This window comes from Centropristis striata, chromosome 15, assembly GCF_030273125.1.
Source record: "Centropristis striata isolate RG_2023a ecotype Rhode Island chromosome 15, C.striata_1.0, whole genome shotgun sequence".
NCBI classification, from domain to species: domain Eukaryota; kingdom Metazoa; phylum Chordata; class Actinopteri; order Perciformes; family Serranidae; genus Centropristis; species Centropristis striata.
In genome coordinates, this window is record NC_081531.1 from 29223888 (window position 1) to 29250027 (window position 26140).

At 37.8% G+C, this 26140-nt stretch overlaps 1 protein-coding gene across 2 annotated transcripts in view; it reads left to right on the forward strand.

Annotated features, from left to right (window-relative positions):
* The window catches only part of gabrb4 (gamma-aminobutyric acid type A receptor subunit beta4), a 57870-nt gene extending 43450 nt beyond the window's left edge, over window positions 1–14420 (forward strand). Inside the window, exons 5-10 of one of the 2 annotated variants that reach the window (XM_059351562.1) lie at window positions 3224–3306; window positions 7133–7270; window positions 10237–10389; window positions 11792–12048; window positions 12678–12767; window positions 13971–14420. In XM_059351562.1, the coding sequence (XP_059207545.1) occupies window positions 3224–3306; window positions 7133–7270; window positions 10237–10389; window positions 11792–12048; window positions 12678–12767; window positions 13971–14324 (1075 nt within the window). In that variant the 3' untranslated portion in view covers window positions 14325–14420. The remainder of the gene's footprint in view (window positions 1–3223; window positions 3307–7132; window positions 7271–10236; window positions 10390–11791; window positions 12049–12677; window positions 12768–13970) is intronic. The other variant, XM_059351563.1, reaches the window with a different exon arrangement.
* Window positions 14421–26140: the final 11720 nt, after the last annotated feature.

The window sequence follows — 26140 nt, forward strand, 5'->3', positions numbered from 1 at the left end:
AATTCTGGCACGAAACATGGTCTGAGAAGCCAAGAGTGGCCTGGAGACACGCGTGGAATGCACCTTTAATATGAATCCAAAGTTTTTACTTCCTCAGACGCCAGCTAGTAAACCTGAAGAAGTTACATTCACAACAATGATTGTCAAACTCTTCATTGTAGACATCTCACACCCATGGATGGATTACTGAACAGGCCCCGGGGCCCAAAGGGTCAGAGGCCTGCTGTCCTTCACCTGCAAAATGTCACTCAAAGAGATACAAAGAAATATAATACGACTGCAAAGAGACCAAAACATGATAATGCAAAATACAAAAACAACTAATATTGCATATCATGACATCTACAAAGTAAACCGAGTGCTGAGTGTGGGGCTGCAGTGCCTGCTGCTGACCGTCTCTGGTGGGACTCTAAGTTGCTGACCTACATCTGCTGACATTTCCAAATCCCAGGCCCTCGCTGTGAGCCGTCCCAACTTGTGCCTACTCAATGATGATTCTCTCCTGACTTGTTAACTGTCACATATAAAGTCAATTTTATTCGTCCGGGGTTTTTTTCCCTCTATGCCAGGGGGTAAAGAATTAATTTCTGTCCATTACTCTGAGCTGCTGCTGCTGCTGCCGCTGCTTCCAGGGCTTCACTGCTCCACTGTGTACCAGAGGTACTGTCTTTTAAGAACAGTAACTGTGCCTTGACAGGATATGTCTTCCTGTTTATAATCACAGAGGACACAGGACTGCACTACCGCTTTAGGTTATAGGCAGTACATTTCAGATTCTCAATATTTTAGTTTGTTCCTCTTTTAACTGCAAACAATAAGATGCAACTTTTTTGGTGATGTATTTGTGTTACCGTCACCTTACTATACTTTTTGGGGCCAATCTTACTTAATAGATTTGTAAAAGACTGTGGTTTAGTTTCACTGTCATTAGACTTAAAGTAACAATCTCACAGACCATGGGTTTATCTCTTGTTAAATTGCTCACTTTAACTTGTTTTTTAAGTTTAATCATCTATAGTCATCGCTCTTTTCTTCGCTTGTTTTGCCATAGTAAGCTAGACGGTTCACCCCTTTACACACAAGTGAGTTAAAGATGGAGTCTGTTGTGTTCGCTCCGCCTGCTGTATCTGGTGGACGAGCCCCTGCTGGGTGATGGAAAGTGCGTCACAAACTGTGTGCCGCTTGTGAGTTTTTATGGGAATGTCACCACGGACACCATTTCTTTTTATTTTACCTTGTGTTTAATTTTATTTTTGTCATGAAAGTGCAACAAAGCATAACACAGAACACAAAGCTTGGTGTCAATAATCCACTTATTGTCCTTCTTGTAGTCCAGTCTCCTCTGTCTTGATGGGTTTTATAGACAGTCAACTTTGCCCATTTTTCATAGCTTGTAGATTGTTGCAACCATTTCTTACTACTGCACATGCATTGGTTTTCATCAGTGGGCCATAGGATCAGACACCATTGTGTTATGTTATAGTGACTGATCTTCAGGATTATTACTTTAAAGGCTTCAAATGCATGAAAGCATGTTTTCCTAACCAGCTTCTTACTCTGAATCATATGATAATACAAAGCCATTTAGATTTATTGCCAAAGGTAGAACCTTTTTACTTTGGTCACGTTAATTGTGATGCGATTTTCTTTTTTTTTACTTTTTATCTGTTTTCTGACGTCCATAGCTCTGAAGAGAAACATTATGTAAAGGAAGTTGCTTTTTTCCAACTTTCTGCCTGGAAAATCATGATTGCCATGTGAACTTTCCTATTAACATAATTAGGTTTAATGTTGCCTCCTCATAGTGTGTATCGGTCGTAGCCCTGGTGTACACTCAGTGCACAGGAGCAGTGTGAGGCAGCAGCAGTACAGTACAGTAGAGCAGAACAGAATGCAGTTTGAGCAGCTGAATGCTTGTGCAGCAGAATGTAGCTCAGTGTCATTGTGAATAATAAATACATACCTGTCACACATTTTGTTTATGTATTATTTCCCTTACCCTTCTGGTGCCTCCTGCTATCATGCACCCAGAGGCCCTACATGCTTGTGTGTTAATCTGCCCCGATCAGCTTCAGCAGAACATATTTTGTTTTCCAATTACCGTCTGACAGCACTCTGTTCACCCCACCATGACCAATTTACAAACTATGTGTTAAAGCCATATATTTCCAATGCAAACAGCTTATTATCTCCTGTATTGTTCTTATTATTCCAGTCTAGATGGTTGCATTTGCTTACTGCATCAATGTAAAACCATGGACTGCAGCAGCATAGGTGGCTTTGACTTAAAACATGATTGATAATGTATCCAAAATGTGAAACGTGCTTTAAAGGGTAAAGCTTCATATTACTCTCATCATGCTCTGTGTCAGAAGCCACTAGCATGTTCTCAGGGGAGCGAGCTGGTGGCTTCTGACACCAAAATGATGAGCTGAAAATTAATTTTTCTATTTCATTTACACAGGAGGGCAGTAAGCGAATGAGAGCTAGTATGATGAACACATAGCAGCTGGTATGAACAGCAGAAATGTAATTACTAAAATGTGCTGCACCGGTAAATATTTCAGCTAAATGCCACAGACCCCTACATGTGTAATCTGTTGCCAAAGCTGTTTTTCCTGGGCTACTGGATTTATTGATATTAATAAACTGCTATGCATACATATTTTTTTAAAGCTACCTGGCAGAAATGCATATCTCGGAACTAGCAATAAATAACATGCATTGACAAAACCTCAGATGCTGAGCAGTTAGTGATCCATATAAAAGGAAATACTTCTCCAGACTACTCATAGAAACATAAAGAATAAATCATATTTAAGAGTCTCTGGAAAAAGAGGGGAAATACTGAGGAAAATTCCCTCACAACAAACTATTTTATTTAATATCAGAGAGCAGTAGTTCTTCACGTGTACACAAGCAGAGACTTCAGATCCTGAACCGTGAATGTGCTACATAAATTCAATCTCCCTAAAATACATGCAATATTGGCAAAAAGCTCGCTCAATAAGAAAAGATTTAAAGCTCGCCATGAATTATTGAACTGTTGCCGCGATTTCATGTTTTCAACATGTTTCCAGCATGAATAAGTGGTGGACATTCTGGTGGTTCATCATAGTGTGCAACACGTTAATCTGGGTCGTCCCCTTGAACCTTGGACTTAATTGTCATAGTCTTAATTATATCTCATAATAACTGTCTCTGTTGTGTTTCTGTCTCTTAGAATAACCACCACTGCTGCTTGCATGATGGACTTGAGGAGGTACCCTCTTGATGAACAGAACTGCACCCTGGAAATTGAAAGCTGTGAGTATAATTGGACTTTGTCTCTAACAACAAAGACCTTAACACTGAACTAACAGCAAGAAGCATGATTTCCAGTAAGCTGTTTACACAGGCTAATCTTAAAATAATCATGGTATGTCTAAAAATAACACATAATCAAGTGACCTTTTGTGGTAAATGCCTTTGTGTGGAATAATTTAGAGGTGTCATTAGTGAAGTATTTGGCATCTTTGCCAATGGTGTGCCATTTGTCAGCTGGCTGACCTCTGCAGTTGATGACTGCCTTGAGAAATAGTGAAAAAATCACAGTGCATTGATTACTGTTCCCTCAGTGTGACAGATGGACGGGCCACCACTTGATCTCTGAGTGCTGAAGGAAGAATGATGACATTAATATTATGAACCTTACTCCAGCCTCGATATTGCTCTTAACCCCTAAATTACATAAATATCATGCAATGTCTAAATAAACACCCAACACAGCCACAAAAATCATTTAAAGAAACAATTTGCCCAAAGAACCCATAAGTAGTAACTAATACGCAAGTATTATTACAAGTAATAATTAGTTATTGGTTTAGTGCATTTTAGCACATGATAAATCAAAAAAGATACCTTAAGGACATGGTCATTCTGGAGATCCAGACATTTTGTTCAATAAGAGAGTATGGTTTGTTTTCAAATACAGTAACGTACCATTACCTACTATTGTCCTTTAAGGGAAACTTCTGTATGTTTTAATCTGGATCTTATTTTTCAGAGAATAATGGGGACAATAATGTTTTAAATTGATGCAGTATTTAGAGTGAGTGTTGCTACTGGAATGCAGTCTATTCATTTAGTACATTGTTGTGCAGTATCAATTATATGCCAATGACAGGCTCAGCTTGGTTTTATAACATTATTGAAAGGAAAAACTATCACCTATTTTACCACGTCCAGTATTTCTGTAGCTATGTAATTATTTTAAGCCTCTCCTGTTCTTTTCCCCAAACCTTAACAAAGTCGTTTTGGTAGGTAAACCTAACAAAGTAGTCAATATCATAACGTTACCAATGTGTTTAAAACAGAGGTTGTGACGCACTTTAAACACCAACTGTCATTTTGTCAGATATCATACAAACTAGGTTTCATAGGAAATCATACAGAGTGATGACATTGAAAATCTTTAAGATAACACTAAGGTACTCTTTCTGTTTTTACAAAATCACAAACTGTTCCCAGTAAGCTTCTCTCCAACCGTCTCACTGATGTTTCCACCGGTATCTTCTAGTCACCTCTCATAAGATTTCAGATTCAGACTTCTTTTTGAGCAGAACTTGGTTAAACCCACGAACAAACAGACAATCTGAGCCTGTCAATGGCAAAACAAACACCTTTAATGGACGTACATTGACGTAATTGGATCGAAGGATAACATCGCAGCTCGTTTCGCAGCTGCTGGCTGCTGCACTTTCACTCAATACTAGATCAAATGTTGTTGCCCTCATTTGTCACATCAATGCATGGGAACATGGGAATCCAGGTCAAAAAGTACCAAAGGTATAGTTCAACATTTTTTGGAAATAAGAGGTTTGCAGTCTAATCTATTCAATCTAACTCTCTGCAAGAATACTATTTCTCAGAGTAATTCTGAATAAAGGTTATGATCCAACTCTTTGTGTTTAGCAGTACATGGCTAATAAATTGGCCTTTAAATGTGAAATTACCCTTTATGGATAAAAACAATATGGAATATTCTCCTCTTCTGGTAGCTTAACTCTTAAAGGAATGTCATCTTTATGTGTCTCTGTGTATCATCTGTGAACATGTACATATACATATATATGAAAAAATAACACAAAGTGCAGACTTTACATGATATCACACATTATTATCTTATTGACGTTTCATTTCTCTCTTTTTTTTCTCTCCAAATGCTTTAATTTAGATGAATCAATATCCAGGAGAAAAATGCGCTGGTGGTGTAATTAAAAATTGTATTTGCTTGATCATTTTCATTGACCACTCCATCAATCAAGCCACTTGCTCAATACAGCAGATATTTGTGGTTCTTGTTGTTCAAGATAAAACTGCAGAGTGTTTACCCTCGGGGACATCAGTACGCAATGAAATATGGATATGCCATGAATTAAAAAGTTGCAAGAATATCTGCTGTTTATGCTCATGCAATGCTCTGCACTAGTTGGAGTCATGCACATTAACCATTAGTTTGATTGATTAGGCAGGCAGTTGTTTCAATTTCATGGACAATGTCACATTTCCTTAGCCTATAACCTCAGAAGGAGATTTAATGGTAATGAATCTTGGTCCCTTAGTGAGTTTAATGCCATCCAGGTCTGGACGTGGGGTAGTAGGATGTGAAATGTAGTAACACTTCCCGGACTGAGAAATTGCTCTGCAGTGAATGCATACTGGCCTATTGACATAAATCTACTGCTGTGGTCACTTTCAATTGCACTGCCAGTTGAGAATGTGTGGGAGCGCCATACCAAGTGACACATGTTAATAAATATTCATGCAGCAGGTAATGCATGCAGTGATATAGCTCCATAGGAGTCTGGACGGTGGAGCATGTGATTGCAGGCTGAGCGAACAGACAGATTTAAGTCTTAGGTAGAAATGTTTTCCGCTGACGGAGGTTTTGTTGTTTCACTGCTGTCTTTGGTGCTGCATGGTCCTTCTGGAGAAATGCATCTTTAGGATTCATTTACTAAAGCTTTGATTTCTCATTGAACCATTAATTGCGCTTAACTCAACCTGACCTGGTCTCTGGCACTTTTTTGGACCTGGTTAAAGGTATAAAATGCAACATTTCCACTTTAAAATGTCCAAAGATGAGAAGAGTTGTGTGCTTACATGATCCAAGTTTTTTTTCCCAACAATGTTGAAACCCTCTGGAATGTATAAATTTGTTCCAGGTTATAGTACGTTTTATCCGTCTATAAATGTCATCATATAACCTTTATGCTCTCTGGTTGCTATAACTTTCAGGGAAACACGTCAACGAGTAATCGTTAATCATACAATGTATTCTACTCAGTTTTAGAGGTCTTATGAAACAGAAAGAAGTAATGATGCAGTACCACCAAAATAGTCATATGACACACCCTCTATCAATAGGTAGAAATGTATATTAATGGGAAAAAAGTTGTATTGTAAACAATTACAAAACTATACAAGTTTTTATGAATTTAATTTTGAAATTGAATTGAATTAATTTAGAATTTCATGTTTGTTACAATTATTGGACATTTTTAATAAATAGATATTTAGTAATCAGGTAAATACAGCATGGTAGGAATAATATTGGCAATAATAAGAATCTAAAGAGCCAAATTTAATCTCAGTGACAGTTGTGGACATTGACAAATCTCACACTGATCACTGGGTGCTGTGCAATGTACAATGGATCTTGTTCCTCAACCACATAAATAGTATCTAAAAATGTTTCATGTTTATATTACATGTGTTTTTTATTTTTTTTATTTGGAATTTTACATTTTTCATGTCCAAAGAGTCTTGTTCCCATTAGTTTGTTTTCTGGTTGGGTGTTAGGATGGTTAAGATTAAGATGATGAGATTGTTGCAATAGTCAACATATAAAGATACCATCACTGAGTATGTTGTGATGTTGCTTAGCTCCGACTGTTTCTAATGAAACAGGGTGGATAAAAATAACTACTTGATTTGTCAAAGCAACCTCCACTCATTATCCATACTCTTGATACAGACTTTAAATTGAGAAACATAATCTTTAATGGCTGTTTCCTCACCAAACTTACACTCCATGTTTTATTTCCCTCTCCCTTCTCTCCCCCCTTGATTTGCCCTGACCTTGATACAGATGGATATACCACAGATGACATCAAATTCTTCTGGCAAGGAGGAGACAACGCTGTGACGGGCGTTGACAAGTTAGAGTTACCTCAGTTCTCCATTGTAGACATCCGCTTGGTGTCCAGGGAGGTCAGGTTTACCACAGGTAAAAATGCTTCCAATTAGGCTGAAAGTGTCCGCTGCATACACAAAATGATTCTTACATGCTGTATAAACGCCTCTGGATTCGAGTCTCCACTGTGAGTTCTGTGAGTGGGGGCATCAGTAAATACGTCATTGTCACTGCAGGGAATATGATTATATTTGGGTCGTGCAGGAAGACAATTTCCTTTTCAGTGCAGTAGATTGTAGGTGGCCATTTCCACATATTTATAAAATGTGCACTGACTTGCAGAAAAAACAAAGTGCAACTGAAGTAGCAAACAGTGAGTCATAAAAGCTACAGTAATTGCTCTCCGACATATTTTATCATATTCTTCATCAGTGTTCCTATTAGAATCAGAACTTCAATTAAGCACATCAAATATGCAGGAATCGTTGGTACATAAATGCAAATGCATTCCTTTTCTTTTTTGCAACTTTTCTTTGCGCACTTTTGCCTCACAGCAAGAGGGTCACAGGTTTGACTCTGGTCTGTGGCTCTTCTATTTGGAGTTTGCTTGTTCTCCCCGTGTCAGCGTGGGTTCTCTCCAGGTCCTCAGGTTTCCTCCCATAGTTCATAAACATGCAGCTTAGGTTTAATTGGTGATTCTAAATTGCCCATAGGAGTGTATGAGAGAGTGAATGGTTGTCTGTCTCTATGTGTCAGCCCTGTGATAGTTATGAGGCACTGGTGGTTTGCATATTTTTTCCCCTGTGATAACTGTTTGTCTCAGAATGCTCACATTTAGCAAAAAGATCAATTATAAGTAGGCCTGTCACATAATTATAACTATAATAATTACTATATCGACTTATTGTTCGATGTATAAAAATGGACACGATAGTTTTTCTCTGGACTCAATATATTGCCGTTTACATGCATGACTTTTTGTGCTTTTTTGTGTTGTGTTTAAAGTTAAGCTGCAAATGTTTGACAGGCAGTACGATTTGCTGAAAAAAAACAACTATATTTCCCAATCAGCCAGTCCAGCTGTTTATATGTTATTTTAATAATAAAATAATATAATACGTAATGAATTCTCAGTGCAATGTTTTGTTAACAGAGCCTGAAAGTCTATTTTATTTGTTTTGGTTGTAGTTTATTTATCTATGTTTTATTTATCTAGGATATTTTAATATTTCTTTTCCACATTTCAATTCCAATGTTTAATATTCTCGAGATTTAAAAATTAATTGCTGTGGAAAAGGATGTACTTATTATGCTCTAATATCATTATAAAACTAAAACGACATGGATACAACAATATGATTGTTTATCTTGATAGTTTCTGGGAAAATATATCGTCCTTAAAAATGTGCTATTGTGACAGGCCTAACTATAAGCAATATTTTCTTTGCATTTCTCTGATAGTTTAGTCTCCTGCTAACTGTAGCCAAAGACTTAATAACAGCCATGAGCCTTTGTATTTGTCAAAAGTTTTCAAATAAATTCTCATAGAATTGTGGCTATATAACGACATCATTATCATAATCAAGATGATTGAAATAGTATTGGTTACTATATCAACCATCAATGTGCATATGCTGATGCTTGTTAGGTGGGAGACAGAGAGGAGAGAGCTGCAGGTGTCATATATTTTAATTCTGGATTTTTTTTTTTGCCTTTTTTGCAGAAAACTGCCTACCTCAGCTTTAAGCATAGAAGCTAAATTGCTCTTTTGCCACTGATTGAGATATTTTGAGAGGATTTATGTCCATAATGTTTGTTTAAACTACAGGACAGTGCAACACATACATAAGTTACCATAGATTTTGCATATTTAACTTTTAGTCTATTAGTCTATGGGCATATGTGTCAGGGTGTGGTGATGGCACATAGTATGTTTTCAGTATTTTTAATCTGACATACTGAAGAGATCACACACAGAAAAAGTTCAAGGACAAAAGAGTCCAATGAAACAACCAAAAATGATGTATTAGTAATAAAAAATGTTTGTGCCAATGTGTCAGTAATCTTATTCCAGTTAGCTCCAGCTACCAAAAGACAAAAGTAAAGTTCAAGTGTGATTCTCATGTTTGAGTTTAATGAAACGTGTGCACATTAATCTAGGAAGTACTTGGGTGATCTAAGCCACTTGTCTCAGGTTTGATGAAGTATGTATGCTAAGGTATTGATTCATTAAAAGATTTACAGGAACCTGGAGATGATGAGGTCATTCATCATTGTGTGTTCCCCATAGCAAATAGCCTTTTAGATTAAAACCATCACGCTTATCTGAAGCCTTTTTTCTTTGGTGACATGTTGGAAATAAAACTGTAGATAGAATACATAGAATGGAATTTAACTATGTTTAGGGCAATTTGTATTGTTTCCAACCTCGTAAATATCTCGTTATAGCTGAAGCAGAGGGATCCTGATTTGATGTATATATTGCTGTTTGCATCAGCATTGTATTGTTGTGGTTGTTTAAATTATAGTGCAGTCAAAAGACCAATTAATGTCTTGGCACAACCAGCTGATATTTTCCTGCAAAATGTAAAATGGAATGAGTTACTACCGTGTCACCACACACTGTGTATTTTCCTTCCTCTTTAAGTGTAAAGGCATGCGTTGCAATTATGCACCTCTAAAATGCCCTTTTGGTAATGTTTAGAGGACAGAGAAAGCGTGAAAGAAAAGCAGAGCTGCTCTCTGTGACAATTCTCAGAGGGATGCTGGAGCTGCCTGCTGAGATAGGGGGTTGCAGAAAAATCTGCCGTGTTTGCGACTTTCTGCCATGTTTAATTGGAATCGAACTTGTCCCTGGAAAGGAATCCATCGCTTTGGGGAAATTAAGTGCTCCATCTGAACAAATGGAGAAATGACTACCCTGCGCGTTGTCAAAGTGCAGACTTTGGAACTCTTAAGTTGTGCCAACATTTCCCCCTTCTCTCCTTTTTTTACACTGATGTGTTTTCACTCTGCCCCTGCCCTTTGCCCACCTATCACTCCATTCTTTCTCCTTACAGGTTCATATCCAAGGCTTTCGCTGAGTTTCAGGATTAAGAGGAACATTGGATATTTCATCCTGCAGACATATATGCCCTCCATCTTGATCACCATCCTCTCCTGGGTCTCCTTCTGGATCAATTATGATGCCTCTGCAGCTCGGGTGGCCCTGGGTAAGACTCAGCCACCATTATTAAACTGTCCCTGTTAGCGTGTGGCTGTCACATGTTCAGCACTGTTGTATACATAGTCTACATTTACTGCCATATGAAACTTTATTCAAGTCCAGCAGTGCTGTGTAGACACACTGATGTCCAGATGAACAAATATGGAGTGATGAGTAATATTTCAATCTGAGAGCACTAATAGCGTACCATGAGTAAGCCCGAGGGACATGCATGCTCATAATAAATGTGTCCCAGTTATCCTAAAGAACAGAATGTCACAATATCCAACCACATCCTCAGTTACCCTCTCACTGCTTTTGTGACGTTTATGACATTCAACATATTACTGTGTATAATAAAGAGACTCACTCATATATACTGACAATATATTATCATATTACTGCAGTTGGCTTAATCATCAAACCATACAAATATGCTAAAAAAAAAAAACCCAGTGAGTTTCACAATGCATCCACAATACCAGGAATGTACATTTACTCAAGAACTGTACTGTATAATTTTGAGGCATTTGTATTACTGGAGTATTTCTACTATTTTATACTTCTACTTCACTTAACTCTCTATTCACAGCAGATTCAGATTTTACATCATCCTACAAAATATCATGGTACAGATTAATCAGTATATAAAATATTTATAATTAGCTACACCTTACCAGCAGCAACAGCATTAGAAGGCTGTTTATGTGCTGATGCACAGTAGTGGAAGAAGTATTCGGATCCCCTACTTTAGTATAAATACCTGCTTTCAAAAGTACAAAAGTATCAGCATCAGAATGTACTTATAGTATCAGAAGTAACCCAGACAAGTTATATATTCTCAATGTATTATTGAATATATTTTTTATACATTTATAAAAGAGGCATTTTTCTGTTGTCCAGGTACGGCTAACTTTAGCTAAATAAAATACTTTTATGTGGTTTAACTTATGAACAGGCATAATCATTTTCATGTTAAATCTCAACCTGAAAAGTAAATAAAGCTGGCAGCTAAATGCAGTGGAGTAAAAAATACAATATTTGCCCCTAAAATGTGGTGAAGTAGAAGTATAAAACTACATTTGTGGAAATACTCACGTAAAGTACAAGTACCTCAAAATTGTACCCAAGTACAGTACTTGAGTAGATGTACTTAGTTACATTCCACCACTGCTGATGCATTATTAGTACTAATAGTATGATGTATGATCATATTACATATAAATAAGAACCATTATGTTGCTAAATAACTACTTTAACTTTTTAATGTTATGTATATTTTGCTGATAGGATTTTTTTGACTTTAACATACTCGTTCAGAATGCAAAGTAATATAAATATTATTAGAAATTGTGTCTAAATGTTTAAAGTGCAATCTTTTTTGTTTCTGTGTGTGCTGCTGTACTCAGGTGTGACTACGGTGCTTACCATGACAACAATTAACACCCACCTTAGGGAGACTCTCCCAAAGATTCCGTATGTGAAAGCCATCGACGTCTACCTCATGGGCTGTTTTGTGTTTGTGTTCCTGGCCCTGCTCGAATATGCCTTTGTAAATTATGTGTTCTTTGGCCGGGGCCCTGCGCAACAGAAGAAAATCAATGAGAGGCTGAACAAAGTCAACAACGAGCGCACAAGATACGAAGAGAAGCGCCTGAGGGAACAGGTTTGCATCGTCATTTGCTACTTCGCTTTTGCTCTCCGTGTCAGTCAGAGTTCATGTACAAAAACAGCTATCTTGTGCACATGAGATTTCTAGCCATTTTATCCACAGACACCTATGCAGTATTCCCCGCAGTAATCTTCCAGAAGTATACTGATGCCACCACAGCCCAATATGTATTCACCAACCATCATCCATTGCTTCTACCTCGAGCACTGACTGCTTTTTATCGAGCATAGCCCTTTTCATTGAGATAGCTACTCATCTAGCTCAACAGTGGTGTAAACATTCTCATTTCTTATTTAGGTTGTTGTCTATGTTTATGCTGTGGGCTTCATTCATTCTCACTCTGCTACCTTGTATCTTAACATGTTTTTTTTTACTTTTTTAACTTAATTTAAAAATGCAGAATGCAATTTTATTAGGCAATGGCAGACGCTGAAGTGGTCAGATTGAATGAAGCCCCCCCTCCCTTGTTTTTTGTGTGTGAAGTACTAAATGCTATGCTTATCCAAAGTTGTTTACTGTTAACTTTATGTCTTATGCATTGTGTAATTTTGAGAAAATGTGCTTATTTGCCAGAATTTTATAGCCATTTTAATGTTCTCTTCATTTTTCTTTCACATTGCAAGGACTCCATTTCCGTGCCGTTTCAAACCAACACCTTCAGGTCATTTACACAGCGAAGAAATCTGTATCTCGAGGAACAAAGAAAAGTTGGGGTACATGTATTTAGAAATCATATCAGCTGTAGGCCAGCCCTCACAGTAGAGTTAGGATGTTCAAACTACTTGTGTCACTTTTTATGCAACCCATACGACCCCTACGTCCACATATGTCGTTTGTTTCTACCCTCTAACTGTTGTGAAACGGTCAGTTTGCTTGAGTTAAGGCAGGGGTAGGTAAACTGTGGCTCCAGAGGCCATCTGCAGCAGCTACCTTTCATTTATCAATGGTGTTGGCCCAAAGCAATTTGTATTCTTCCAATGTAAAAATGTGAAGCTTATATAGGGCATTATTAGTCAACTAAAATATGCATCATAGCTTTCGAATGCTTACGGCCCGGCGCCTTTACTTCTAAATTTTGCCAACTTCAAGTCAAGTTTTGAATTTTCCCCAGCTAGGCCAGCTTTCAATTTCAAATTTGCACTTGGGTCCTTGCTGCATTCTGACAAAACCATATTAATAAAGGCTCATTCTGACCTGTAAATAATGTTGGTAGGCTAATCTAGACTTAGTAGGTGTTTTAATCTTCATTGTAAGGCTCAAAATAAGTTTTCGGCTCCATCCACTTAATTCAAGACTTGTTGCCTTGACCTAAGCAAGTCATTTTGCAGCCTAATCCTAACCAAACTGCAATATATATATATATATACATATATATATATATATATATATATAAAACAGAACGTGATAAGTCACCTAAGTCTGAAAACAGGTTTCTCCCAGGCACAAACCCACTAAATACCTATACATCAACCACAAATTGCTCCCAGTATACTCAAGTCTTTTTTTTCCATTACTACTATTACTACTAATACTACTCCCACTACTAAATCTTTCTGCTAGAAATGTCTTTGTGGCAAAAAGTACTATAGGCTAACTTCTCCCATGTGTGTATCCTCACTTCCGTCATAATCATCGCTAGATGCCACTAGAGGCTGCTGCCTAACAATAAACATAAATATGTGTCGTAATAAGCTACTGTACAAACGACATATGTGGTCGTTTTATGGGGAAGGACAGTCTCCTTTGTTAACTATTTTTGTGGCATGCAAGAAATGACATTCCATATCATCCCTGCATTTTGACAGCTTGGGGGATGGGAGGGGGTTAATATAAGTTTCATTATTGAGGGAATTTGGGGCTACTGCTGGACTTTTCAGCCCTCACTGACTCTCAGTGTCGTTCCCCTCTCCTCGCAGGTGGATGCTTATGGAAACATCCTCCTCACCACGCTGGAGATGAACAACGAAGTGATGCCTTCTGACGTGGGAAGCAGCGTCGGTGACTCTCGGAATTCAGTCATGTCCTTCGACAGCTCCGGGGTCCAATTTAGGAAGCCCATGACACCCCGAGATGGCTTCAGCCACCACTCGCTGGACCGGAGCGCCATGCGGAGCCGGGCCAATTGTCGGCTACGACGACGCTCCTCTAAGCTCAAGTTGAAAATCCCAAACCTGTCAGATGTTAGCACCATTGACAAGTGGTCCCGGGTCATTTTCCCTATCACCTTTGGATTTTTCAACCTAATCTACTGGTTGTACTATGTGAATTGATGTGCATCCCACTAGGAATCATGGGCCATATTTTGAGAGCACATTAAATTGGCTTTGATACAGTTCCAAAATATGTATACACATATACAAGTTGAACATATGTATATGCATATTTCTATATATTATATTTATATATACACGTGTGAAATCTGAAGGACCTTTCTGCTGTACAAAGTATTAATAGGATGACTTGAATGTTTAAGAATAATTGTGAGAGAAGAATTTCAAGGCTTTGGGTTTCTTTTTCCTCCTGAAAGAAAGAAACATACACACAAACAAACGCAAGATCCCACCTGGGATTTTTGGAACTAAAGACTGCATGATATTTTTGCTAAAAAAAAAAACAAGAAAAAAGAGAGAGTGAAAGCTCTTGAGAGAGAAAAGATGTCTCAGAGTCCCATTGACTTTTTATTGATACTTATTGTAATCAAAAATCCTCTACTGCAGCTCATGAAATCAGTGGTGGCTCGTCTGTTCAGGCATCAGCTGAGTGAGATCCTTGACACCCCTTGCCCCCCGCCGTCCTCACCCAACCCACCCCCCCACAACCCTGCCCATCCATGGATAACATGCACGGAAATCTCCGGTTCTACTATGTACAGCAACCTTGTTTGGATTATGTGTTGTTCCTTGGGTTTTTTGAAGTGATATTGTTCTCTTTATCAGACATCAGCTCTGGCCTAATGGGCGCCGTTAGAGTGCCGCGCGGATGGGATATTTGAGCGCAGCATTCCCGCCCAGAGTCAACGCAAACTTGTGTTCCTTTCTCTTCTCATGTTATTTTTAGAAACATGTCCTTGGGGGGGAGGGAGGGGGTCTTTTTCATTATGGTTGAAAAACAAGTGCTGATTATTGTAGATATGATTTTGTCTTGAAAAATACTGTGATTTCAGAGAGTGTCGAAACATGTTCTTGAGGTAGGGCATTATGAGATAAAAGAGTCAAAGGTATGCATTACTCATTTTGATTGTGTGAAAAAAAAAACATATTCTATACATTTTATCATTCAGTATTCTCATGAAAGTATACTTGTACTGTTTATTTCCTCCTATTGATTGATTCTCATGCTCTTTAGATGCAGAGTTCATTGACGTCATATCCTGCTTTGTGTTTGCTATAAGGAAATGGGAGGATTGCTTTTGTGATTCGTTTGAAATTATTCCACAGCAAAGATGTAAGGACATGTATATTCAAAAGAGTCAACATATCAGCCCGCAGTTTGACCAGTTGTCATTCAGTATACAGTATTTCTTTGTTTGTTTGTTGAGCATTTGTGTTGGAGTCGCAGTTTGTGAAGGCAAGATTATTTAATTGGGATAGTAATGGGCAGCTCGGGCAGAAGACGCGAGAAGAGGAGTTTAACATGTCATACTCAAACTCAATCAGTGCCATCACACAAACGCTCAGAACCCCGAGGATCATAAACATCAGCCTAATCAGGAATGATGCAGTGATTTTGGGGGAGGAAATGTGTGATAAATAGCCATGAATTGAAATTACGACCAAAAGGCCTATAATCCATATGCATTATTTTTTTGTTTTTCTCTCAAACACACATACACACACCCTGCATTTCCAGTACTCAGGTTCATTAGCAAAAGGATATAAAAGTGTAGGACCTTGATTTTTGGGGTAAGTTAGACTGAATAATCACATATTTATAGGTTGTGGAATCCAATTAAGCCACCAAATAAAAGTTAAATAATGAAATTGAAGTGGGCATTGTAAATAAAACAATACATTTAAATCCCAGGCCTGTTCAGCTTCATCTGAAGTGCAGATCAGCAACTTCCTCAGTGTCATCTTCACTGCAGGCACAAACAGGCTCAGAGTTACAACCAATTCCACTATTGGGTCCCAAAGCACAAAAAAGATTGGCTCATTAGAATACACAGGTTCCTGAGAAATACTAATGGGAACATGAAAGAAATGTCCACATACAGTACACAAACACATGGGGACAGGGGGAAGATGGAAGGGCTGCAGAGTAATCAATTTATCATGAGAAATATCCACTCCCCTCTGGAGCGCAGGGTGTAGTTTGCATAAGATGTCTTCAAAAAGGAATACTGATCAGAAACCAATTTGTCTCCGTAAGTCAGACTGACGTTTGTACAGTGACGTGGCCCGAGCTGTGTTCCCAGTTTCTCTTTTTGTTTAAATTTTATGCATCATTGTCATTGTACTGTAGAAGCAAAAGGGAAAAAAAGAAAGAAAAAAAGATCCCCTTTAATGTCCAGTAATCTATGAAAATATACAGAAAATTGGGATGAGAGTAATAGAAAGACATACTGAGCTGAGTGTTACATTTCTGTCTGCAGCCGAACAATCTGTTGTTTGTCTCCCAGTCAACTGTGAGGTCCAAAGGATTAAATGACCAAAACATAGTGAAGTCTTAAATGTGAAGAAAGTAAATTTGTTGTTATTTATGGAACAAAGTTGACAGTGAGTCAACAAGTGCCACAATGAAACGAAATTTCTACTGTGTTATATAGAGAATACATATTCAGTATTATACTGTAGGTGACTGGTAAATGCTGTAATGGTGGCACATCTGCACAAATTCAAAGTTCTTCAAAAGTTGCCAAATGAAAGTGAGTCAAGATTGAAATGCAATGAACTTGAATACTGTAGCATCAGTTGTTTCAATGTGGATGTGTTATGTTAGTAGCGGCTAATGTAGCCTCGAGGCGCTAGCCTCGAGCAGAGATGACGAGCAGTCTGGTTAGCTCACTTCTTCTTCTCAACTCCACGCTGGATGTATTATAAGACTTGGTTACATTTATGGCGCCTATTCAGTCCAATGAGAGTTGTTTGCCTGTCACATATGGCAAAAATTATTTTCCAGTTTGTGGGTTTTCGTTATGCCGCCCACTGAATATGCACATTGTTTCTCCCGCTGGCCCCACCTGCAAGTTCCCGCTTAGCCCACAGGCTTAACACTGTGATAACATCACAGGTTTTTAAATCACTTTATTATTTTACAAATATAGAACCTCTGTGGATAAAACAAAAACAACAAATACGTAATAGAGAGAGTCATAAATGACCTTGTTTGCAGTTCACTGTGTCCTATCAACAGTCTACAATGGTGGTCTATAGGGAAGATGCTTTTTGGGGCCGGGTTTTTTTTTGTTGCAATACCACAACTGGCCACTGGGAGAAAGTGGCTGCAAGGCTGAGTGAGCGCTCTGTATCCGATTTTATAATACATCCATGCTCAACACCCCCAGATTTATTTCACTTTCAAACTTGTAGTCTTCAGACCCAACCAATGCTGATTTCACTTGAAATTTATAGCAACAAAAGCCTTTCTACAACATTTTCACATATGCAGTAGTACCCCCAAGACATGTAAACAGACATTGGTGTGTTAAATCGGTGGAGTTCCCCTTTAACTAACAATATACATCCCTGAGATATGCATGCTGCAATTCTAACCTCTCATTTGAGATGCTGCAATGAAGTAATTACTAGATATGATTCTCTTTCTCCCAATTGGTTTTTGCAATAAGATAAAGAGCAGATCTTGATTGTGTTTCCACAGTATATATGGTGGTATATGATGGTAGGAGTGAATTTATGCGTCTGAGTCCGGGTATTCAGATATAGACGTGGTGATTACGGATGTGCACATTCACGCTCATGTTTCAGGTAACCTTGTCCTTTAGAATAAAAATAAAGCAAGGTGGTAATAGTTAGATGATAATGAATGCAATGTTAATTCAAATACCCTTTACAAAGTTTTTTTTTCTTTTGCATCATTTCATCCTGGTCTGCACACTAACAGCCCGTCAAACTGTTCAAAGGCAATATGATGGATCTTTGTTAAGAGTAGAGTCAGAGTGTGAGGCCAGAGGATGCTATTTGTTCCAGTGCAAGACAAGCACACATTGTTTCTAAAAACATGGGACTTAAGGCAACCATCAGTGTTGTTTTATCTAAAATAATAACTAAAGAATCCTAATCGATCTACTCTCTGGTTCCAACTTGCACTTACAGTTTGTAACACAAACTAAGAATCAAATTCCCATTCAGGTCGGTTTCATTCCCAGAAATGAATACAAACATGCCTATTCAGGTATTAACTTGTTTGTTTTTTTATATATAGTTGATGCATATCTTTAATGAACTCCAAGCAATTACAGAGAAACATTAGCAGCCCTTGCATGCTTGCAAAATATACTCACCACTCATTCCACTCAGAACATGTATTACCTGCTTTCTGGACATGAGATCAGCACATTCATCCCAAAAGCTGTGAGGATCTTCTGTTCTATGCTTTTACTTTAGTATATTTGCTTATACAAGAGAGAAGATAGATTTCTTTTCACACATATGTTCAAGGAGTAGAGGAGGAGAAAAAAAAGTGTTGAACTGATTTCAATGTGAATTTTCTTGCCTCTAGTGTATATGTGTAATTACATGTGAATTGTACTGTAAATATAATATCTTTCACTTAATAGTTCTTAATGCATGAACAAAAACATGGCAGTTCGTAATACCAGCTAGCCTCACTGCTAATGGCATGGACCGCTTCTCTAGCATTGGCATACTTCTGCAAACGAAACCTAAAAAATGAAACACAAGAAATACATGGTGTAAACAAAATAATGGAGAAATCAATGCAAAGTCCTCTCACAGTGATGGAGTTTCTGGTGGCTCTGAGCTTGTATTGGATCACCTGCTCCTTCAAGAACAAGGCTAATGCTGCTGCAGATTACAGTTTGCCTTGGTTCACTGTCAGCGACTGGGATGGTGCCATCTTGAATGAAATTCTCTAGTTGGGCTTTCCTGTTTACCGTACCTGAATTTAGGTTTTTCGGCAGATTTCAGCACAGTATACTTGCAGCGTTTACCTCAGCCATCAAGAAATCACAGAATCGTCCAGGAATCTGCTAAAACTATATAGGGCATGATCGGCTAGCTGGCTTATAGAGGCTAGAGGAGCAGGATAGCCTTAAGAAGGCGAGAGGGATGTTCTTTCCTGTTCCTCAATAAGACAGTCATGTGTGCCCTTGAGCAAGGCACTTAGCCAATTGCCCAAGTGCAGCTGCTCACTTGCTTACAATAGAATTCAGTGCAGTTTAGCTCCTGGAAGTAAATATGTTATGCTTTTGTGAGGGTATTGATAGGACATTGACCCCTGGATAAATGCAAAGATTAAAAAAAAATGTTACACAAATGTCCCTTGGTTCTGTTCAAGTAAATTAAGCCCAGTACTGTAGTGTGATTATACTGCCTCGCCAGTGCTAATTACCAGCTGGGATCTAAAATGGTAAAAGATATAAATCATGTCACTTTTCTGTTGACCCCAGTCTTCATGTCAGGGCGTTTCATCTGGGATTACACCGCTCCCGATGAAAGATATGCATGATAGGCTGAACCTGTGAACACAAAACTATTCCTGTGAGCTATAAATAGCATGGAACCTAACCTCTAATAAAAGAGTGGACCACAAACATGCAAGAAAATTTCATCCACCGAACACCAGAACAAGGCTGACAGACTCCTCACTGTTGGAAGAACTTCTGCTGGTGCATTCATTATTTTGTATGTACCTTGTAGGTTTTGTTTTGCATGACCTGAGTTTTGAAAGGTTTATTTTCATATCTTTTTTTACTCCACACCATCCGATTCATCTCCACAGCCAGGAAAAGAAGGATTCAGTGTTTACATGCTCAAATTGCACTTGTTTTACAGTCAGCTCTATAAATCTTGTGAAACAAACCGGAGGAAAAATGTAAACGTAGAATGTACATGATGTGATTCGTGCGAATCATGAAAATGTACTTCTGCACTATGTATTTACTGTAAATCACATAATTTGGAATAGATGCACCAAGTGCATGCTGTAGTTTTATCAGGTTCAGCATAAGCATTAACATCAATCGCCCTTCAACTACAAAGGATGTAAAGGATGCTCAGCAGTAGCATCTGAACGTAAGCCATGTGATTGCACACTGAGTGGGTGTTCCCTGTATTTTCTCTTTAATAAGTTGCCTCTGGTTATGGTCTGTTGTCAATTACTGTATGATGATACTTGCAAGAAGCTGTGCTGATTACCAGTTACACATCAGCATACCTCCCTCTTTGAAAAATCATACCAGGGAGACTATCTCATGTCTAACCAGTGAGTAAGAAAGATTTTCCAACACTTTATAAAAATTGGCAACGAGAAAGAAAGAAACCCACAAGACCAACAGCCCATTTATTTTTCAATATTAATTAGTAAATGATTTGATTCATTTCTGTGTTCATTTCTGATTTATTGTATTTGTTGCATTTGTTATGGATTGTTATTCTTACTGTTGTTGTTGTTTTATCATAAGAAGGAAATGTAATTCATCTGATATACTGGCACTGGAAGAAAAATGCATTTGGTTTTTGTACTGTAATTGTTTTGTTCACATTGGGCGCTTATTTGATTCAGTTGTTTAATAAGGTGTTTGATTTCATTTGGAGTATCAGTACTCATGGAATCAACATTTGTGTAGTATGAAGTTGTATTTTTTTTGTCAGTGCAAATTAATGTTATAGTGTCAATCAGCTTTTTTAGGTGTTTGAACAAAATGTGTTTTTTACAAATACAAGGTGTTCAAGTATGTGGTATAAAAAGGGTTATCATTCAAACAACAGACTTTTTACAAATAAAGGCTTATACAGTAAAGAAAGCTAATGTCTTTTCATTTGCCCTTTGAGGACTAATATTTGTTTCATTTGACTTGTTATTCATTTATTTTCAGATATTAGTCCACAAAAGGTAAATAGCATTCAATGTTGCAAAATGAGAGGATAAAATCAGGTATTTACCATTGCTATTCCAGGTTGTTGTCAGAGCTCTCACCTCTTAGTTGGTGTCTTGCTTTTGATGAGGACTGTTGGACATGAAGACAGTCTGAAAACAAAATTTAAGAAAAAATCAAGAGTATCTTTTAATTTGATTACAAAACATTGCGCGTTTATGAGAATATACCTCCTTTCATACCCTATTTCCTGAATAAAGACGCAAAGTGACTCCTGCTTACAAGTGTAATATTTGCCCCTTTTTCAATTCAGGAACTATTAAATATCTACTTTTTTTTTACATTGCTGGCAAACATAACATGAGGAAAAATGTTATACTGGTCGAATAGTGTTGTGGCTTGTCTGGGGCAGTTTTAGTCCTGCATCTACAAAGCTCTATATAATGAATTTACTTAGTTAGAAGGACAGATGAAACTCTTTGCTGAGACTATTTGTCCTCTGCTGGAGGACACAATGCTAAATATGGTAACACATTTGGATTTTTTTTTCAGGATGTACTCTGGGTTTGAACCCCATGTTTGGTGAAGGTGAGGCAAACAGCCTCTAAATGTTGCTGCACCTGCAGCACAGAGAACAGTAATGATCCAGTAAGACATTTGAAATATTATGGTCTCTATGCCTCTAAGCATTGGAAAATAATGTATTGCTGTTCAAACCAGCTCATTGATTTTATAGATTCATAGCAGAGGTTGTTTGGGACCCTTTGGGAACCTGTGCCCCACCTTTGAGTTCTATGTGAAGCAACAACCTGTGGAAAAGCACAAACTGAGGTTTTTAAAAATGTCAAAGTAGTTGCCCCCACCACCAAAATTCAAAACACAGGACTTGAATCTGCTATAACATCCATGGTCGTCGCCATCTTGGTTTTCCTGAGCAAAAAGTGACCTCATAGCAAACACACCAGCAAACGCTAGCTAGCTAGCTTGGTCTATTTTACTCTAAATTTAACAAATGAACTAACTGCTGTGTTGAAGAAGGCTTGAAACGTGAAGAAAAAAAAGTGAGAAGTATAGGCTTATTTCCTACTAGATTTAATTAAAATCTAACTCCTTTTTACATCCAATGGAGTCTCCCCCTTCTGGCCATTAGAAAGATTGCAGGTTTAAGGTTTACTTTTCAGACTTGTAGCCTATATCCACTTATTTAATGCAGTCTATGCTTCAAAATAAACCAACAGAGCACAACTTACGATAATATTTGTAATACTTGTAGACACATCAGCATTTTACATGCACAAAAATCTCACCTTTCATCTACTACATATAGATGGCCAGGGCCTCTTTCTGTGAAGTCTGTGTGGATGTCCTCCGGGTGTTGTGGTTTCCTCTCACAATCCAAAGACATGCAGGTTCACTGGAGACTCTAAATTGCCTGTAGGTGTGAATGTAAGTGTGAATGTGTCTGTCTACATGTGTGTTAGCTATGTGATAGACTGGCAACATGTCCATGCCTCACGCCAGATGCATGCTGGGATGGATTCTAACCCCCAGTGACTCTTAACAGGATAAAAACGTATTGGATATTTGTACTTTGCATGTCAAACTCTTTAGTTATATGTGAATAACGATTTTAAGTGTATTTGTAATTTGATCAGAAAAACAAGATTGATCTGTGTTTACCAAATCCAACACATACCAGTGTTGGATGGTAATTGTGCATTGATGGCTTTAAATAGTCATCAGTTCCAGGCTTCATTAATGATTTTTGAGCAGTGACATCCCCAGACACTAATACTTCAATGTCGTTAGGAGCAGGACCCGGGGCCTTGTGTGTGAATGGTGCACATGCATACAAATGACACATACACAGCTCAGTGTGCAACGTTCAGTATTGACAGCATGAAAGGAAAGATGGACATGAGACCACAATGAATACAACGTGTGTCCGCACAATTGGGAAAGGATTAAGGTCTGGGCTGTGATGCTACGTTATTACCAGTGTTGTTACAATACAAGGTTAGTTTTCTAACAGCAACTTATGATGTGGAAATATTACTTTATATTATATACTTTACTATATTCTGAGGCATTACAGCTAAACTGAATGCATCATATTAGCCAGCCTGTTAAATTTAACAGTAAGGGATTAAACAAGAGTCTATCATCAGTTTGCTAACATGCTCACAGCAACAATGCTACCATGCTGATGTTTAGCAGGTTCACTGTCCTCGTGTAGCATGTTAGCATACAAACATTCGGTTGCATAAAAGTCTATGAGAAAATGAGCCACCTTCTCACCTGATTTATTACCTCAGTAAAGAATTTCTTAATCAGTTTAAATTATCAGTCGATTGTTTCAACGATTCTTTATTACAGCATGATGTTCATTTTGTAAATTATATATATATATATATATATATATATATATATATATATTGACAGTCAAATTCACTACCACTGTAACCTGTCAATCAGGATAGAGGCGTAGCAATGCTTATCTATGGTACTGTGTACATTTAAATAGCCGTTAACATGGTTTTGGGATTATTTTTTAAAGGGGTTTCAACAAGGGTTTTTTTTTTTTTGCAAACACTGAAGTGACAAGAGTTATGTTTATGTTTTGCCTTTGTAAAAAGAAAGAAGTACAGCAGTTGTAGGCCAAACCTCAAACATGCAAAACAGCCACCCAGTAACCATTAAGATAATAGCTACAGCCTACCTCGCTCATGTTTTTCCCCAGTTCCACTTTTTTCTGCTTCATATCAGTTCTTTTTTGAGACATGGCTGTTTTACTATAAATAATGCATAGGAGCAAGAAAAGGCATGCAGCAGCACTGTTAAGAGGGGAGAGAATCATTCTTAAAATTTCCCGTCCATACAGTACATATTATGTACCAGTGTACTTATAAAATGTACTACAAAATGTTTAAAATGGATACATTTTTTAGTCAGATTCTTGGTCATTTCGAATTCCTTTTGAACACAAAGCCTTAAAAAAAAAAGTATTCTATTTCAAGAAATATAAAACATCGTAAACTCTCACAAACCATGCACATATAATGTATGTATTTAAAGTGGTTGTGCACATCAAGTCTTTCTTCCTTTTCTTTTTCTTTCAAGAATTGAATGACACAAGAGTTGTCACTTTAAAATCTATTTTGTCAAACAGTTAATCAGTAACTACAATTACTCCTCCTTTTGAGCTTCAGCTTTGGGGAGACCTGTTAATACCAGAACTTACACATATTAACTAGACTGATTTGAGGTCAGAGGTCAAATATTGATTCCACGGAATCAATAACGATTAATAGAAAGGTTAACCAGGGCACCTTAATACTTACAAAATCAATGCCACTTATATGTGACCGGGTCATAAAAAGCTGTGGTAAAGCAGCCTCTTGAAATATGAGTTTATTGCAACAAAATCACCAATAGTGATACAGTAATGGAGCTGTAGTTGAATCATTTGGATCATCTGAAAAGTATACTACATGTTTTTTAAATGAGGTATGATCACAATGTATCATTAAAACAGACACTTGCAGAAAGTCAGGAGATTAAATGGTTTAGATTTCTATTTACTGTACGGGGTATATTCTCAAAACCTATTTGATTGATTGCTTTATTTAAACTAATTATGTCTAAGCTCTTTTGTTTTGTTGTTGTTGTTGTTGTTGTTGTTGTTGTGTGTGATGTATTTCATCATGCTTAGTCTCCTCTAGCAGCTGTGACCTGTGTAATGATCCTGTCCTGGCGTGTCCTCCTTCAGATACAAGGCAGATTTAATGCACAGGTTTGTCTCATCTAATTGATTTCTTTTAATTTACTCTCAGTTGCCTCCAACAGGCACTTTGACAGTTGATTACGCTGCTAAGTGAGTTCACCTTGAGAGGAACTAAGGTACATAAATAATATGTCCAAAATGAAAGGATGTAGAGAGATCAACCTATATTAAAGATACAATGTGTAAGATTAGGCCAGATTTGATTGACTAACATTATTATTACATTAACAGTTGAAGAAGTGACAAAGACGTCTATGGATTGTGTTGCAGAGATATCTACAGAAATTAGCATGCTAGCCAGCTAGGTCTTGTGACTCCAGAGATGATATTGAGTCACTGTAGCATCCAATCAGGCCTCAGATACCCCATTTCAACCAACGGAAACCTAGTTCTAGTACTAGGCTGGTGCATGTGCTGGTATGAGTTAGTTCAACTTGCCAGAACCTGTTTGCTTTTCCACAGGCTAGAGATCCATCACATCACTTTATACGTCTGTATATGTCTCCCCTCTCTGCAAGCATAATAACAACAATGGCGGACTCATTGTACCTTTCGAATGTTGCTCCTGGCTTTGCGAGCCAACGCTGGCATCAAAAGATGACTTGTGCAACACATTTTTGCTGCTCACCTTGATTACATTACATTTTTATTGAATACACTGAACATAAAATGTTAATGTTAGCCTTTGTTGTAAGCTAAAGCTAGCCAACTAATGCTTGCCCGCTGATGCTAGCCCATATCAATCACATTGCAGTTAAACAAATCAAATCAAACCAATGATACACACATTTTTGTTGGTCTTGTTGGTCACGATAATCCTGCCCCCAGCTACTGACATAAATGGTTCGTGTTTCAAGACCAGCAAAGAGAACTGGAACCCGATTTTCTACCTTGCAATCCCAACAGTCTTTTCACTGCTGGGCTGTTCGTCTCCATTCACTCTTAGTGTGATCTTAGTGTGTAATCACCGCTTGGATGGTGCTAAACTGCAGTTACACAACCTCGAACAGCGTCATTGCTGCAATTAGTAGATCATGTAATTCTTGCACAAGATGAATTGCATCTTTACATCAAGATCAAATTATACTCATTACAAAGAACTGGTAGTAGTGTCTGGAAAGCAACAACAAAACAAGAATATGTACAAATGCTTCATTTCATAACACTTATGTTACGGATAAAACTGCTGTTGCTGAATTGGCCAGTATTTCTCTCTTCCTGCATGTGAGTGCACCGCTCTGTTGAGAAGATGGATACAGTCGGTGAAGTAGCTCGGCAAAATGCGC